The sequence below is a fragment of the Oryctolagus cuniculus genome, chromosome 2 (assembly GCF_964237555.1).
Source record: "Oryctolagus cuniculus chromosome 2, mOryCun1.1, whole genome shotgun sequence".
NCBI classification, from domain to species: Eukaryota; Metazoa; Chordata; class Mammalia; order Lagomorpha; family Leporidae; genus Oryctolagus; species Oryctolagus cuniculus.
In genome coordinates, this window is record NC_091433.1 from 36,196,818 (window position 1) to 36,215,819 (window position 19,002).

At 38.4% G+C, this 19,002-nt stretch overlaps 1 protein-coding gene across 3 annotated transcripts in view; it reads right to left on the reverse strand.

Annotated features, from left to right (window-relative positions):
• The window catches only part of ATP8A1 (ATPase phospholipid transporting 8A1), a 262,162-nt gene that overhangs the window by 159,579 nt on the left and 83,581 nt on the right, over positions 1 to 19,002 (reverse strand). For all 3 annotated transcript variants that reach the window (XM_070068174.1, XM_070068172.1, XM_070068173.1), the window contains exons 10-14: positions 8,496 to 8,607; positions 6,964 to 7,129; positions 4,804 to 4,931; positions 1,209 to 1,286; positions 187 to 275 (exon numbers count right to left, since the gene is read on the reverse strand). In XM_070068174.1, coding sequence (XP_069924275.1) covers positions 187 to 275; positions 1,209 to 1,286; positions 4,804 to 4,931; positions 6,964 to 7,129; positions 8,496 to 8,607 — 573 coding nt within the window. The remainder of the gene's footprint in view (positions 1 to 186; positions 276 to 1,208; positions 1,287 to 4,803; positions 4,932 to 6,963; positions 7,130 to 8,495; positions 8,608 to 19,002) is intronic.

Below are 19,002 nucleotides of genomic sequence, written 5' to 3' on the forward strand. Positions count from 1 at the left end.
GAGAAAACAAGACCAAAATACAGACTATAAAGTATACAAACATCCTGGAATGAAAAAGCTGCTTTCCGGATTCAAAAAGCCCCGAACACAGCAAACATCTTCTACCAAGAATTCCCCAATGTACCAAACTGTCCACACTAATTAAATGTGTGTTTCATATTCTAATTAAAGGAAAAAAAAACTCACCCATAAGCAACTCCTGCTATGGTACACTTCTTAAATTGCATTACGTTGCATGTCAAGGTGCCAGTTTTGTCAGAAAATATGTATTTAACCTAAAAAATTTAAAATTCTACTTAATATTTCAGAAGTTTTTTATGATGGACAAAAACTCCCCTATATTACACTTTTTAAGCAACTGTGTTACATTACAGGGTACAATGAATGCTATTAATTCACTGACTACTTTCTGCAATTCATCAAGGGATATATTTAGCATCTTTTTTTAAGTGTTTTAGTAATAAATTATTTCATATATGGGTACTAAAGGCTACTGTGATATTAGGAAAACCAGACATATAGAACTATTCCTTAGTGTGCTCTGAATTCCTACTAGAAAAGCCACTGCCACACTTAATATTTATAGAGCATAAAACATTTCTCAGTACTTCTCAACATAGCAAGCAATTGTAGAACTGGCAAAAGCTCATGTAATTAACTTCATACAACACTGGAGTTTGTAAGAAAAAGGATAATTCTGGCCTGTTTTTTTTTTTTTGAAAAGAAAAGAGTTAGAAAATGGCAGTGGTACAAAAAAGAAAAATCTTTTTTTTCAGCTAGCATATGCAAACAGATTACAAAATATACAAATGCATGTGAATAATGTAGTTTGAATTATAAATCTAAAATTTCTATTAGACTAGGTTCAAACAGCTTCATTGATGAACTTTTCCTTCCAGATTGAAAGCTCTGAGCAATTCACCATGTTTATAACTCAGTCAGTAGTCTATCTGCTAATAACACTACATTATGAAGGACATTCCTAGGCTTCTGTGCTACTTAACCTTGAGAGCAAAGTCTAGTTTAAATGGCTTTTAAAACTTCACTAAAAATGAAAGTTGTAACACATATTAAATATATTATGGCAGTTACTCAAGTAATGGAAAATTAGGATCTGTCAATTCAACTGAAGCTGCCACAGAGGGCAGAAACTACACCAAATCTGATTTCTATTAACTCAACATAGATGAGCAAGAAATTGAGTTTACCTGGCCAAGTTCCTCATTCAGATTAGATGTTCGGGCCATGGCAGCTGTGTCTGTGGGTTCATAGTGCATGTCAAGATCCTTTAAAAATTTAAATAAATCAGTGACTATAACTGGTAATAAGGAAAAATGTGAAAAACTTAGACAACAATTATTACCTTCATTCATTCTTTAATAAATCCCTGTTTAACTAGTGATATATTTATATATATAAAACCACCCATATTTCTTGCCATCCTTATACTATTTCATTTAATTCCCAGAAAAGTATTCAATACAGAATATTATCTTTCACCGATGGGGTAGAATAGTATGGTAGTTAGAGCCTGTCCCTGGAGTTAGGTAATCCAGGTTTATGATCTTACCACCGTGTTTGGTGTGGGTCACCTGCTGTAAGGCTGAAACAAGGTAGCACTCATAAAGCACTTTTACAGTGTTATCCAGAAGTTAAGTGCTTAATGATATGAGCTAAAAAACAAGTAGACATTGCTCAAGTAATTAGGTCTTGAAACCCCTGCAAAAATTACCTGAGAGCCTATCAATTTGTACTTCGTAAGCAAAGGTTCTTGCACTGTAGATACTCAAAAGCAAAACAAATACATCTCTTAAAAGCCAAACAAAAATGTTTTTGTATTTATCTGTACATGCCTGAGGTTTGACTATATCATCCTACATAATCAGTATTTTCTAGTCAATATTTTATTGACAAGTCAAGGTTGTATTTTATGGACGTTTACAGTATCAAATGATAAAGGCAAAAATCTAAATCCTAGCTAATCTCTCCCATGTTTGTTTTGTGAACTAATCAATATCACTTTTGGAAATGGTTATTGAGTTTTTTGTGCCTTGTTTTTAGAGAGAGATTAACTAACTGGGCCATGTTCAGTAAAGAATTAGAATGATTAGAATGGGGAGACAGCTGGAAATCTCATGAAGGAAACGGGGGATGTTTACTTATGGAGAAGAAAGTAGAACAAGCAACATGCAGGGGAGTTCAAATTTTGCAAGACTATCATTGAGCAACAAGATGAAACATTTTCATAATGCATCCATTGGGCAGACCAGCATCAAAGGGAAACAGTTACTAATCTCATTTTCACACAAGAGAGAAGCTGCATCATAAGGGAAGACTAGAATATAAAATCTGTGTATATCACAGAGCTGGTTAAAAAGCATAAACCTACAAATAATTATATAGTTACTTGAAGTGAGTACAAGGGTACTTCAAAATGCTCAGGGAAAACATGTATTATGAAAAAGATCTATGAGTTTCAAAAGCTTTTTGACAAAATAAACTTATCTTTTAATTTCACTTCCACATTTTTGAAGTATTACTTTCAAAAAATTTATTTAAAAATTTTTAAGGTGAACAAATTTCATGTATTTCATTTATTAAGTTTAGGAACACAGTGAAACTTCCCACCCTACCCTCCCTCCAGCCCATGCTCCCACCCTGTCTCCTCCTTGCTCTTATTCCCTCTCTTAATTTTTACAATGATCTGAAGTATTATTTTTGGAAATGCAAAGGAAATGGGGCCAGCATTGTGGCACAGCAGGTAAAGCTGCCACCTGTGATGCCAGCATTCCATTTGGTTGCTGGTTAGAGTCCTGGCTGTTCCACTTCCTATCCAGCTAATGTGCCTGGCAAAACAGTGGAGAAGGCCCAAGTGATCATGCCCCTGTACCCACATGGAGTCCTGGAAGAAGTTCCTGTTTTAGGATCAGGCAAGCGCTAGCCTCTGGGGCCATCTGGGGAGTGAACCAATAGATTGGAGATCTCTGTCTCTCCCTCTCTCTCTGTAACTCTGCCTCTCAAATAAATAAATAAATTTTTTAAAAATAAAAGAAAATGTGAAGGAAAAAACAAAGTGATTGACTAGTTATTTGACATTTATAATAAATTCCCTTAATATCTCTATAAATAAGACCCCTTTGATGTTTTAATTGTATCTGTACACATTTCATTACATAGTTTTTTCTTTTCTTTTCTTTTTTTTTTTTTTTTACAGGTAGAGTTAGACAGTGAGAGAGAGAGACAAAGAAAAGGGTTTTCCTTTTTCCGTTGGTTCACCCCCTCAAATGGCCGCTATGGCTGGTGTGTTGCTGCCGGCGCATTGCGACGATCCAAAGCCAGGAGCCAGGTGCTTCCTCCTGGTCTCCCATGGGGTGCAGGGCCCAAGGACCTGGGCCATCCTCCACTGCACTCCCGGGCCACAGCAGAGAGCTGGACTGGAAGAGGGGCAACCGGGACAGAATCCAGTGCTCATATGGGATGCCGGCGCCGCAGGCGGAGGATTAACCTAGTGAGCTGCAGCGCCAGCCTCGTTACATATTTTTCAACAATATATCTCCTATAGGCAGCTTATTTTAGATTTCTAAGTTATACTAACCTTTTATCAATGAGTTAAGAGATTGACAGTAAATAATTCATAAGAAAATGAATAGCTGCAAAAGTATCACCAGTTATATTTAAAAAAAACTGAAGATTGTTCAGATCAAAAATTTAAAAATGATTTTAGAAGCACCAAAAATAGCATCAAAATTTCTCAAAAAAATTGAAAAAGGAAAAGTTTCTGGAAGATCAGATCTAAAGATTTATTTAATTTACATAAGTTCAGTAATTTTAACTTTGATGAGAATAAAGCTGTAAGAACATATTTTATTTAAAAAATTTAGGGAGCATGTCTAACACACTTTTAAAAATACTTAAGAAAAAATTAAGAAGAGAAATTCCATGTTTGGTCAAAACTTGTATATCATCTGGAAAAATATACTATAAAGATGAATAAACATGACAATCTAGTTGTTAGCAGTAGCAAATGCAGTATTTTTGTGTAGTGCTTGACTGTTCATGAAGTTCTAGGCTATGTCAAGAAATTCCTTGATCCACACAAACACTATGAGATATTGGGAAGGAATGATTTATCACCTCTATGTTAGTGTCCATAAAATAAGTTTCAAGAAATGACTTGGCAAAGTTCACACACCAGTAAGTTATAATACTGGAACTGCAATCCAGGTGTTTTGATTTTGTGGTTCTCTTCTAGCTCAGGAAACTTTTCCCTAAGATATCTGATCAGTATGAGTGTGATTTTGAGATGAGAGATTTTGTGATAATTATATTAGGCTTAAAAATGTCATCCTGTACTCAATTAAAGGTAGATTTTTTTTTTTTTTCCTGAGAAATCTAAAGACTCTATTAGGGCTGGCACTGTGGCATAGTAGGCTAAGTCTCCACTTGCGGCAGCAGCATCCCATATGGTGCCAGTTCAGTTAGTGTCCTGGCTGCTCCTCTTCTGATCCAGCTCTCTACTATGGCCTGGGAAAGGAGTGGATGATGGCTCAAGTCTTTGGGCCCCTGCATCCATGTGGGAGTCCCAGAAGAAGCTCCTGGCTCCTAGCTTCGAATTGGCCCATCTCTGGCTGTTGGGGTCATTTGGGGAGTGAACCAGTGGATAGAAGGCCTTTCTTTTTCTCTCCCTCCCTCCGTCTGTAACTCTGCCTCTGAAATAAATAAGTAAAATACACATACATGCACACACACACACGTGCAAGTACATGCTTAAGGTGATGATAAACTTTAGTAATTCACACTTACCCAATTTATGAAGTACGCCTGGGTAAATTTCACCACTTCTAATGTAACCAACAAGCTGATAGGAATGAGGTTGTTGAAAAGGATAATGAAGGTCAAGAAATTCAGTCCAAAATTATTAGCGCCACCATCTGTTGGGGAAGTTGGGAAATATGTCATTTGCAGTTTTATAATTGATTTGCACCAACAAGAAACTGAGCATAATAGCAATTTTCTATTACAGGCATTCGTAGATAATTTGAGAGGAACACTTTGCTAATAACATGTTAACTGTCAAAAATACCCTTTGAGATATAATTGCATTTCTTGTATTCAGTACAATGTTAATCCTATTAAGAGCTGCATAATAGTACTTGTGGTGAAAATACTATCAAGCATTTTGAATCCCGTTCTAATCAGGAAGTTCAGAGACATTAGGGATAGGGCTTAGGTTTTTCAAAGGTAAAATCTCAGTTGCATAGAGCTACTTTTATATGAATTTTTACTAAATTAAACTATGCTTTAAAAGTAAACCAATGATTGCTTCTTGATCTTTTGCCTAAAATCAAATGTAAGAGCAAACCAAGGAAACAGAAGTAGCAAAAACAATGCACACTGTGTGAGTACTATTGGGGCCTATATAAGTTATTCTCCTGGGTAGGTTTAACTCTTCTTTCTTAATAATGAATATGGCTGGTGCTGTGGCATAGTGGGTAAAGCCACAACCTACAATGCTGAAATCCCATGTGAGTGCCAGTTTGAGTCCTACTTCTGATCCAGCTCCTGGCTAAGGTGCCTGGAAAAGTAGTGGAGGATGGCCCAAGTGCTTGGGCCCTTGCACTCATGTGGGAGACCTAGAAGAAACTCCTGGCTTCTGGTTTTGGCCTGGACCAGCCCCAGCTGTTGTGGGCATTTGGGGAGTGAAACAGCAGATAGAAGATCTCCCTTTGTCTCTCTCTCTTTCTGTCTGTAACTTTGCCTTTCAAATAAATACAATAAATGTTTTAATTTTTTTTAAATGAAAGAAACAGCTCTGTCAGATATACTGTAAATTATATGAAGAAACAAACTGATGGTAGTAGTAACAGTTTTAATGTTGGAATCACAGATCAGTAACTATAAAAACAACTGGGAAAGTTAGATAAATGACAAAAATTTCAAAAATTCGTTTTTGTTACAATATTTTCATAGAATTTGTTTGCATACTTTTGGAAATTAAGTATTTATTGGCTAAGTACTCATCAAATGGAAATGCAAATGTACTTCCTAAAAACATTACATAGCATTAGCACCACCACAGTAAAAGGATAAATGCTCCAAAGGGAAGCTGTTTACCAGTACCTTACCATGACAGGACGATTGTCACCAGAGGAACCACTGCCTTATCGGAGGTCCAGTGGAATTACATTCAGCTGAAATAGTTTTTAAACATGAAAACTGCTTTTTGGTGCTTTATATGTATGTGTATATGTGTGTTGTGTAATTATTCCATTATATATTTAATATATGCAGCTAGACCCTCCATATATTCATTCTATTTCCTTTAATAGTCAAGCATCTATGTTAAAATATTTTTAAAGAATAGTTTTCATGTATATATATCATGTAAATGGCTATACTAAATATTTTATACCACTAGGGAGTGCTCATTTTATTATTAAGGAGTCTGAAATTTTACAGGCTCTAAAGTTTTGTTCATTTTAGTTGAAATCTCATTGAAAAATAAAGATTAAATGCCCATTTATCTTTGGCAATATGTTTTTTTCTTTTCTTTTTAGAACTACATAACAGGTTTGGCATTGTGGTATAACGGGTTAAGCTGCCTGCAATGCTAGCATCCCATGTAAGTGTCAGTTTGATTCCCAGCTTCTCCACTTCCAATCCAGCTTCCTGCTAATATGCCTGGGAAAGCAGCACAAGAGGGCCCAAGTCCGTGGGCTCCTACCATCAACACGGGAGACCTAGATGAAGCTCCTGTCTCCTAATTTGGCCTGGTCCAGCCCTGGCCATTGTGGCCATTTGGGGAGAGAACCAGCAGATAGAAGCTCTCTCTCTGTAACTACCTTTCAAATAAAGTAAGCATTTTTTCACAAAAGGAATATGTAACATAAATAAGATCAATTGTGAGGCAAACACGTTTTAATGAAAGAAAAAAAGAAGTGCAGTGAGCACTTTGCTGCTTACAGTTTAGGTTGAGATACCAGTCCTTTCCAGAATGCCTTCGATTCCAAATGGCTGAGCCCACAGAACAGACAAGAGACATGGCAATTAAGATACAAAATAGAATCAAAATCTGCACATTTGTGATCCGTTCCACATTTGAGAGCTTAAGCGGTGGACTTGTCGAGTTCTGCAAAAAGAAACATGATGAGCTATGAAGAAAGATGTATACAAACAATTTGGTGATGTGTACTTAGCAGCTGATGAGGGTGACAAAGACACAACTCATTATCTTGACGTAAGACTGATGCATGCAAATTTTGCAAAAACTCAAGACAAAGATAATGAGGTGTCAGTTGTTAACCACCTCTTCTTCTCAAGGCCTGTATGCCCCCAAACCTTCTCCTAGGAAGTAAAAAAGAAGAAAGAAGAGAAGGAAAGAACATTCCTTTTGCAGACACAGCTTTTGCCTCATGGCAGGTAAGATGAACAATGTCTTACTGGGCTATGTAAGACAACAGGGTAGTCTAGAAGCAACCAGTCAGTGTCTCAGCTCAGTAGGAAAGACAGAGAAGGCCTGTGCACCTGCAACCAGACATCTGGAAGTTTCAAAGTATGAAGACAATGTCTAAAGGATCCCTTACAAATTTCCGGTGGCATTTAGCAATTATTTTATTGAACACAGCAGCAATTCCAATAGTCCTGGCTATCCAGAAGAACACAGGTAAGTTTCCTCAGTTGTATCTGATGATTCGAATGATAATGCTAGATCTGTACTAACCAAGGCATCCATATACAGATAATGAAATCTGTCTAAACCAATATAAAAGCTTTACAGAATTTGTAGACATGGCTAGAGGTGGAATAATTAAGTTGCCTGTTGACAGGTAACAGCTTTATGCTTGTGGGATGTAAAAGGCATTAGTCCACATGAAACGTCTGCATTTGTAACTTAAAACTGAGTTTCCTCTACTCATCTAACCACTGAACACTGAGAGTATTACAACATTAGGAAGGAGCATCAGCAGGCAAGTGTAAATGTTAGTGCTAATATTAGAGTTGATGGCAAAAATAGCCCAAAACCTAAATGCTATGACAAATGACCATTTGATTCATGAGTTATCCCCTTTTATGAAAAAAGTATAAGTCAATTTTAATTATTTTTATAAAAAATAAATACATTTGGTCACTGGAGTAAAATAAAATTATAGGGCACATACTTCAATGCAGACCACTGTTATACATAAGGTATTTTAATAATCATGGAAATTACTGAAGAATTAAATGAAATAAGTAGTAAATGCTGCTGATGAACCAACACACACAGTCATTGGCAGGCTTGCATCAGGGAGCCTGTGAGGAAACTTTCCAGTGATCCCTTATTTTAGAGAGATGTTAAGACTTCACCCATCAGAGTACCAGATTATGGATTAATGGGATGGGGGAGGTCACTAACCTGTGACAGTCAGTCTGCAATGTTTGGAACTAGTATATAGAGAGCTATAAAGAATTTACAAAAGACTTAGGTACAAAGGCTTCATTGATAAAAATCCCACCTGCATCAGCTTGGTGTCATGTCCAGTGTAGACAACTATTCCATGAACCCACTGTGTATTTCTCAGCTGAGCACCTCGAAGGAGAATCTGATCTGCGCCCAGGGGAACAGTGCTAGGACAGAATACATTGAAGTTAGAGATGATGCTTAAAAGTTCGATAGCCGGCACAGTGTTCTAGAAGAATTTATTATTAAAATGACCCTTGTCATTTGCTTTATTTTTCGTAATAGAAATAGTTGAAAGCAAATGTTTAAGTTGCTTCTCCATAACATCAAAATGACCAAATTTCCTTATCTGCAGTGGCCTGAATCCTGTTTCCCCAATATTCATATGTTGAAGCTCTCACCCACAAAATGATGATATTTGCAGATAGCACCTTGGGGAAGTAATTAGGTTTGGAAGAGGGCATGAGGCTGGAGTGCTTAAGATGGGGTTAGTGACATTAGAAGAGACAGCAGAGAGCTTGCTGTGTCTCATGAGGACACAGCAAGAAGGCAACTTTTCCAGACAAAAAAGAAAAGCAGCCTTCACCAGACCCTGACAACACTGACACCACGATCTCACATTTCCAGACTTAAGAACTATGAGACAAAAACATTCTAATGTTAAATCACCAGGTCTATGGTATTTTGTTTTGGCAGCCTGAGCAAACGGATACACTATTTGAAAAAAGACGCAATGTTTTACAATCCAGAGAATAATTCTCAAACCTATTTATGACTTTAAATGAATAAAGAAGCTGATTTGGGTTCCTTGTTTTTCTTATAATGTTTCATTATGTATTTGTTTATTATTTTTCCCCAAAAAACCTTTTGAGGAATATAAACCATGCATTTCATAATTTTAAGAATATAGTGATTCTTCCATCATACTTGCTCTCCCACCTACACTCCTACCCCTCTTCCTCCTTCCTCTCCTACTCCTATTCTCTTTTTTATTTTTTACTAAGATCTTTTTTTCAATTAACTTTATACACATAGGAATTAACTCTATACTAAGTAAAGAATTCAATAAATTGTATGAAGAAAAAAATATTCCTCAACAGTTGAGATAAGTGCTGTTCAAAGTCACTGCTCTCAAAGTGTCAATTTCACTTCTACAGATTACCTTTTAGGTGCTCTATTAGTTATCACAGGTCAGAGAGAACATATGGTATTTGTCCTTTTGGGACTGGCTTATTTCACTAAGCAGAATGTTTTCCAGTTGCATCCATTTTTTTATTTTTATTTTTTGACAGGCAGAGTGGACAGTGAGAGAGACAGAGAGAAAGGTCTTCCTTTGCCGTTGGTTCACCCTCCAATGGCCGCCGCGGCCGGCGCGCTGCGGCCGGCGCACCACGCTGATCCGATGGCAGGAGCCAGGTACTTATCCTGGTCTCCCATGGGGTGCAGGGCCCAAGCACTTGGGCCATCCTCCACTGCACTTCCTGGCCACAGCAGAGAGCTGGCCTGGAAGAGGGGCAACTGGGACAGAATCCGGCGCCCCGACCGGGACTAGAACCCGGTGTGCCAGCGCCGCAAGGCAGAGGATTAGCCTAGTGAGCCGCGGCGCTGGCCCAGTTGCATCCATTGTATTGCAAAAGACAGCATTTTATTATTTTTTTTTTACTGCTATGTATATATAGTATATATATATATAACAATTTCTTTACCCAATCTTAAGTTGATGGACGTGTGGGTTGATGCCATATCTTAGCTATTGTGAATTCAGTTGCAATGAACATAGGGGTACAGATAACTCTTTCATATGCTAATTTCATTTCCCCTGGGTAAATTCCTAGAAGTAGGATGGCTGGGTCATATGGTCTATATTCAGATTTCTAAGCTATCTCCATACTGTCTTCTATAGTGGCTTTCCCAGTTTACATTCTCACCATCAGTAGATTAGGGTACCTTCTACCCCCCATCCTCTCCAGCATTTGTTGTTTGTTGATTTCTATTTGAAAGCCATCCTAACATGGGTGAGGTGAAGCCTCATTGTGGTTTTGATTTGCATTTCCATGATACATAGTGATCCTGAGCATTTTTTGTTGTGTCTGTTGGTCATATGAATTTCCTCTCTTGAAATATGCCTGTTTAAGTCCTTTGCCCATTTCCTGGCTGGGTTGTTTGTTTTGCTGTTGTTGAGTTTCTTGATCTCTTTATATATTCTGGTTATTAATCCATTATCAGTTAACAGTTTGCAAATAATTTCTCCCATTATGTTGATTGCCTCTTCACTTTGCTGAGTGTTTCTTTTGTAGGGCAGAAGTTTCTCAATTTGATGTAATCCCATTTGTCAATTTTGGCTTTGACTGCCTATGTCTCTGAGATGTTTTTTTGAGAACTCTGCCTATGCCAATGTCTTACAGGATTTCCTCAATGTTGGTCTCTAATAATTTGATGGTATTGGGTCACAGATTTAGGTCCTTAGTCCATTTTGAGTGGACTTTTGTGTGGGATGTAAGGTATGGGTCTTGCTTCATACTTTTGTAAGTGGAGATCCAGTTTTCCCAGCACCATTTGTTGAAGAGAATCCTCACTCCAGGGACTGATTTTTAGCTCCTTTGTCAATGGTAAGTTGCTTGTAGATGTGTGGGTTGATTTCTGGCATTTTATTCTGTTCCATTGGTCTATCCATCTGTTTTTGTACCAGTACCAGGCTGTTTTAATGATACCTGCCCTGTAATAGGTCTTCAAATCTGGTATTGTGATGTTTCCGGCTTTGTTTTTGTTTTTGTTGTATAACATAGCTTTAGCTATCTGGGGTCTCCCATATTTCCATAAGAACTTCAGCATAATTTTTTCTAGATCTGAGAAGAATATCTTTGGTATTTTGATTGGTATCACATTTAATCTGTAAATGGCTGTTGGTAATATGGACATTTTGATAATATTGATTCTTCCAATCCATGAATATGAAAGATTTTTCCACTTTTTGTGTCTTCTATTTTTCTTTATTGCTTTGTAATTCTCATTGTAGAGATCTTTGACATTCTTGGTTAGATTTATACCAAGGTATTTCATTTCTTTGTGGCTAGTGAATGGGTATGATCTTAGTAGTTCTTTTTCAGCTTGGCATTGTCTGTGTATACAAAGGCTATTGATTTTTGTGTGTTGATTTTATATCTTGCCACTTTACCAAACTCTTCTATGAGCTCCAATAGTCTATAGTGGAGTCTCTGGAATCCTATATTATATATATAATCCTATATATTATATATATATAATCCTATATATTATATATATATAATCATGTCATCTGCAAATAGGAATAGTTTGACTTCCTCCTTCCCAATTTGTTTCCCTTTGATTTTTTTCTTGCTTAATGGCTCTGGCTAAAACTTCTAGAATTATGCTGAATAGCAGTGGTGAGAGTGGGCCTACGTGTCTGGTTCCAGATCTCAGTGGGAATGTTTCTAACTTCCTCACTCAGTAGGATGCTGGCTATGGGTTTGAATAAACTGCCTTTGAGGAATGTTCCTTCTATTCCCAATTGGCTTTAAAATTTTCATCATGAAAGGGCATTGTATTTTATCAAATGCTTTCTCTGCATCTACTGAGATAATCATACGGTTTTTGTTCTTCAATTTGTTAATATGATGTGTCAACACTGATCAATTCATGAATGTTGAACCATCTCTGCATACCTGGGATAAATACCATGTGGTCTGGTAGACAGATGGTCTTTCTGAAGTGCTATTGGGTTTAATTGGCTAGTATTTTGTTGAGGATTTTTGTGTCTATGTTCATCAGTGAAATTGATCTGTAGTTCTCTATCTGTTGTATCTTTTTTGATTTAGGTATTACGGTGATACTGGCTTCACAGAAGGAGTCTTGGGAGGATTCCCTCCCTTTCAATTGTTTCAAATAGCTTGAGAAGAATTGGAGTTAGTTCTTCTTTAATTGTCTGGTAAAATTCAGCAGTGAAGCCACTCAGTCCTGGACTTTTCTTTGCTGGGAAGATCTTCATTACTGATTCAATTTGTCTTGGTTATTGGTCTGTTTAGGTATTCTACATCTTCATAGTTCAATTTAGGTAGGTTGTATGTTTCCAAGAATCTATTTCTCCTAGGTTTCCCAATTTGTTGGCATACAGCCCTTTGTAGTAATTCCTGACTTTTTTTTTTAATTTCTGTGGTGTCTGTTGTTACATTTTCTTTTTCATCTCTAATTTTATTGAGTTGGGTCTTCTCCCTCTTTTTTTTTTGTGAGTTGGACCAACAGTGTGTGAATTTTATTTTTTTTAAAAAACCTGTTTTTCTTTTCACTGTTCTTACATTTTTTTTGGTTTCAATATTGTTTATTTCTTTTCTAATTTTAATTATTTATCGTCTACTAGTTTTGAGTTTGGTATGTTGTTGTTTTTCTGTGTCCTTGAGATGCATCAATAGCTCATTTATTTAGTGGCTTTCCAATTTCATGATGTAGGCACCAATTTCTATAAACTTTCCTCTTAACACTGCTTTTGCTGTGTCCTATAAGTTTGATATGTTGTATTGTCATCTTCATTTGTTTCCAGACATTTTTTAATTTCTATTTTGATTTCTTCAGTGATCCACTGTAAATTCAGGAGCATATTTTTCAGTCTCCATGTGTTTACATATGTTCTAGAGATTCTTGAGTGTTGGTTTCCAGCTTCATTCCATTGTGGTCACAGAAGATGCACAGTTTATGATTTAAATTTTGTTTTGAATTTGCAGAGACTTGCTTTATGTCTTAGCATGTGGTCTATTCTAGAAAAAGTTCCATGTACTGCTGAGAATAATGTATATTCTGCATCTATAGGAAAAGTTCTGTAGATAGCCATTAGGTCCATTTGGTCTATAGTGTTGATTAACTCTGTTTTTTCCTTGCTTACTTTCTGTCTGGTTGATCTGTCCATTGCTGAAAGTGGAGTACTGAAGTCCCTGATTATTATTGTATTGGAGTCTATGTCTCCCTTCATATCCATTAACATTTCTTTTAAATAGCCAGGTGACCTGTAATTAGCTATATATATGTTTACAAGTCACATCTTCCTGTTGAATTGATCCCTTAATCCTTACATCATGCCCTTCTTTGTCTCTTTTAACAGTTTTTGTTTTAAAGTCTATTTTGTCTGATATTAACATGGCTACACCAGCTCTTTTTAGATTTTTGTTAGCATGGATTATTTTTTTCCATCCTTTCACTTTCAGTGTGCATGTATCTTTGTTGGTGAGATGTGTTTCTTGTAGGCAGCAAACAGATGGGCTGTATTTTTTAATTCATTCAGCTGGTCTGTATCTTTTACCTGGTATACCTTCATTTCTAATATTTTCTCTGATTTCTCTTTAAAATCTCAATTTCGTGAGAAAATTTTCATTCATGTCATGTACAAATTTATTTAGTTCATGGATTTGCTTCTGATTACTTATAGTAGTCCTACAATCAATTTTTTGAATTCTGTTTCTGGCATTTTGTCATTCTTTTCATGTCCACATTCTAGTATTGAAGTGTTGTGTTCTTTTGGGGACGTCACGTTGTTTTCTTTATTCTTGTTTCTTGAATCGGCGCATTTATTTTTAGGTGTTTGTGGTGATAATTGTTGGTCCCACCCCACCCCATGTGATGGCTTTTATTTTTGAACTATGCTCTCTGTGGCTTAGTGGAGTAGCAGCTCTTTCAGTGAATACCACAGGCATGTGCTGGGTGTGGTCAGGAAGTTCTGTTCAGTGCTCCAGGGTGAGAGGAGTGTCCAAGGTGACACCCAAGATGGGAGTGGTAAATCTCTTTTTTTTTTTAATCAGAGAGGAGGCTTGTTCTGCTCTGTTGTCATAGTCTCATGCTCACCTCCTTTCTTCAAAAGAGATAAATGCCTAGGCTCTAGTCCAAGTGGGTACAATTTTCATCTGTGTTGCCACAAGAACCACAAAAGGATCCACACAGTCCTCATTGTGAACAAGGATTCTGCAGCAATGACCCTTACCAGAGAATCAGGGAACCCAAGTGTGTGGAGCTGCCCACAGTGACTGCTCAAAGTCCCAGCCACACCTTTGCCCTCGCACACAGCATGGTGTTTTCATAGTCCAGGCACACAGTGCTCCCACAGTCATGAACTCCTAACCCCCTGCAATTCTCCCAGCCAGACTCAGGTTTCTCCTCTTGCCTGGTTGGTGGCACAGCTGTTATATAAGTCCTAAATGGCACTTGCCCTCTCTTGGCTAGTTACAGGACACTGGTGCTGGGTGGTCAGGGAGAGAGAAACATGACTCCATTTTTCCCCTCTAGGTTGGCTCTCATTTCTGGTGGACTTCTGGGGACTAGGAATTTCAAAAGTCAGTAGCAGCTTGGGTCTTGGACCTTTTTTCAGAAACTACGCAAATTCTACCGGCTCAGGTGAAATCAACCCACGTGGGTATGTGATAGCGCCTGAGTGAATCCTTAGGAAACAGTATATTCCAACTTAGAGAAAGAATAAAGCAACTGGATCTCATTCTTAAGGCACAACAGGATGCCTTCAGAATCCAACTGGATGAGAGCTTATCTCAGTCCTGCAGCTAAGTATAGTTTGGGGGCTAAAAATCCAAGCTCATGAAGCCACATGTGGATAGGGTGTGCGTCAACACATGGCAGATAGCAGCACATGGTGGGGGTGCATGTGAGTGGGCAGTAGAACTTGTTAAAGAGGGAAAACATGGTGTGTCCTCAGTTTATAAAAACCTGTGTCAGGGATAATGAATCTGGTGAGATCTAATCTACTCCTTGAGATGAGCACTAATCTCTATCAAGCGTGGTGTAACCATGACCCAGTTAACCCCCCTAGACCCTGTCTCTTAAAGGTTCTACCATCTCTTTTTTTTTTTTTTTTTTTGACAGGCAGAGTGGACAGTGAGAGAGAGAGACAGAGAGATAGGTCTTCCTTTGCCGTTGGTTCACCCTCCAATGGCAGCCACGGCCAGCGCACCGCGCTGATCCGATGGCAGGAGCCAGGTGCTTCTCCTGGTCTCCCATGCGGGTGAAGGGCCCAAGGACCTGGGCCATCCTCCATTGCACTCCCGGGCCACAGCAGAGAGCTGGCTTGGAAGAGGAGCAACCGGGACAGAATCCGGAGCCCTGACTGGGACTAGAACCTGGTGTGCCGGCGCCGCAAGGCAGAGGATTAGCCTAGTGAGCCACAGCGCCGGCCTTCTACCATCTCTTAACACTGTTAAACTGGGGACCAGGCCTCCAGCACACAAACCTTTGAGACAATAAACCACAGCAGATCCTCTCTTATAGATTTCTTATTATTTGGAGTACACTTCAGAGTTGGGAGAGACCTTGTGCAAGGCAAAGTTTCACGAAACTTCTGAGAAGTCACTGGATGATGCTCTAGGGCACATGAATGCCAACTGTTCCTTATCTATTCAATGAGGTCTAACATAGCAATTGTCAATGGATCAACTGGAATTAAGTGCAAACTCTTATAAAGAAAAACAGATTACTTTTTAATTATAAGGACTCAAGAAGACTTCATTATTTATTAAGTTCTTTTTTTAAATCACAGTTGGAATTGCAAATCCTTGGCATTAGACAGTGACCCTTATCCTTAAAGGGATCAAATTATACTAACTCCAAAGGGTCTCTAAGAGCTCCAGGGGGGTAATCCCTGTCAAAAGACAAAGATCTTAAAAATCTGTTTCCATCTTTCATCTAAAGCATATTATACAAATTCTATCTGCACCCTAAATCCTGGCAGCAACATACAAAGTTTCGCTTTCACAGAAGGATTTTCTTGGCATCAGTTTGATGAGGAACTGATCAGAAATGGAAGCTGGCCAGCTAGGAATGTCAGACTACAGAAACACTAGTTGTATGGATGGCCAAATCTATCATTAGTCTATGACCATATGTTCACGGAAAGATCACTCTGTGCAAATTTTAGAACAACATATAATTACAGGAAAGTATTTGGTGGATCTGAATGAGGATGAACAGTTCAGGGTATACTTCAAATATGCTTTAGAATTCAAATACTCTAATATGAATGATACAATTACAAAAACAATGACAGCACAAATAACATTCTCTCAGGCTAGTGGGTTGAATTAGCGCATTTAATTGATGCTTAGATGGACACTACAAATGGCTAGGATATAAGGCATACTGTGAAGCAGAGGAAGTAGGGAAAGTAGAGAAGGCAGGAGGAAACAAACAAGAAGGGAGGCAGCAAAGACTACACACTTGCTGCTAGGTTATACCCCATTTCTTTGTTACTCTTTGCAATAAAACTCCTTAAAAAAGAAGTCTATAGGTACTTGCTGTTTTCTTTTTTTTTTAAAGGTCTATTTATTATTTGAAAGGCAAAGTTACACAGAGAGAAAAGGAGAGGTAGAGAGAGAGAGCTTCTATCTGCTGGTTCACCCCCTAAGTGGCCCCAGTGGGCAGCTTGAAGCCAGGAGCTTCTTCCAGGTTTCCCACAGGGGTGCAGGGGCCCAAACACTTGGATCATATCTGCTGTGTTCCCAGGTGCCTTATCAGAGAGCCGCACTGGAAGTGCAGCAGCTGGGACTTGAACAGGCACCCATATGGGATGCTGGTGTTGCAGGCTCTGGTACTTGCTATTTTCAACCCCTATCTTTTCATTATCTCACACTCTTATCGGGGTCTACCTGTTTGAATTAAACTCAATGATTACTGGCTAATTCCAAATACAATCCTCAGCTTCACTTGACCACCATCAACATCTGATTTAGCTTAGTCCCTTCATCTCAGCCTTGGTAGTACCTTCATTAGGTCTTGGTTTCCACCTTGTGAACACTGAGTCTCAGTCTCTTCCACTCCTTCTTCCTCTTTTCCCAACCTTTTAATGTTGAAGAGTCCAAGGACAGTCCTTGGGTCCCACATTTTACTGCCTATGTTCTCATTTTCATTAGTTTCCTTCAGTCTATAGCTTCAGATATCTATGCCAATCATTCTCAGATTACCTCACAAACCCAGGCTTCTATCTCAAACTTCACATATGTATTTAACTGCCTCCTTGATATTTTTTTGGACATCATAGACTTAGGAAGTCCAAAACTGGACTGTTGATCTTCTCCCCTTAAGACACCCCAATGGGTCCCCATTTCAATCAGAGCAACAGCCTCACACTGGCATACAACACTGTATATACTCTTCCTCTATTTCTCTTTCTTGATCACACCACTCTAACAATCACTGCCAGCACCTCCTCAACGTTAAGTGCTTGTAATGAGCGGAGGGCATCTGGCCTGGTGGTTAAAACGCCTACATCCCACACCAGAGTTCCTGGGGGTTCAAGTGCATCTCTGTTTCATATTTCAGCTCCCTGCCAGTTTGAATCCTAGATGGCACCAGATGATGGTCCAAGTACTTGAGTCCATACTACCCCCATGGGAGATGAAGATTGGATTCCTAGCTCCTGGCTTTGGCATGAACCAGCTCAGGGTATTGCAGGCATTTGGGGAGTCAACCAGCAGATGAAAGATTTTTGTCTATCTGACTCTCAAATAATAAAAAAGAAAAAGAAAAAGAAAAAAATATATAATGAAATAACTGACAATTTGTAGTGACTCTTCCTTCTATCTGGAATCCTCTCCCCTGCAGATCTCCAATGGCTAATTCCTCACCTCCTACTTAGTGTTACTCAAATGTTACCTTTTCACTGTGGCTGGCCATAACCACCCTTCCTAAAATAGGTTTTGTCCCAAGACTCCCAATTTCCCTTACTCTGTGGTATATTTTTCCCAAAGTATTTATCACTTTATAACTTAGTACAGAAGTTTCTTATTTATAATTTTATTGTTTTTCTTACCTCACTCCCTGCAAGAAATTAAGCTCACAAAGGGCTATAGTCTGAATGGTTTGGTCCCCTGCCACATAAAACAGGATCATCTATGGGGAATGAGCCCTTATCAGCACCAAATCTGCTGGTGCCTTGATCTTGAACTTTCCAGCCTCCAGAACTGTGAGCAACAAATTCCTGTTGCTTGTAAGTCAGCCATTCTGAGTCATTTGGAGATAACAGCCTGCATGGAGTAAGATACAGGGCAGGGGCATTCAGCTATGCTGTTACTGTTTCTTTCTTGCACCTGCAAGTGACCCAGCCCACTAGATGCTTGTTGAATGAATGAGGTAAGAGTAAGGAAAACAGAGAGGAAGGCAAGAAGCAGTTAACAACAAAGGATGGTTCTAGATGATAACCGGGCTTAGAAAAGAGTGTGGTAGAACTGCATAGAAATAAACAACAAGAGTCACTGTGCACTAACTTCCCAGGCAGGACCTCTCTCCCCAAAGAGTTGCATCATGAGACTTAATAGTAAAACTTGTTCTCAAGAATCACTTCCTTTTCATGTCTTAAATGGAGGATATTATTATGTCTCATAAGTTATAGTTCTAAGAGCTTACAAAAGATGTATCACTCTTGGGTTCTTCTTTAAAGATAATTAAATTTCTAAAAGGAAGGGGGAGGAAGCAAGGGAAAAGAGGAAGGGGTAAAAAAGCGGAATCACCTTTGAGAAGCAACAGCACTGCACAGCCCTTGTCTAGACTGTTGAGGAACAGTT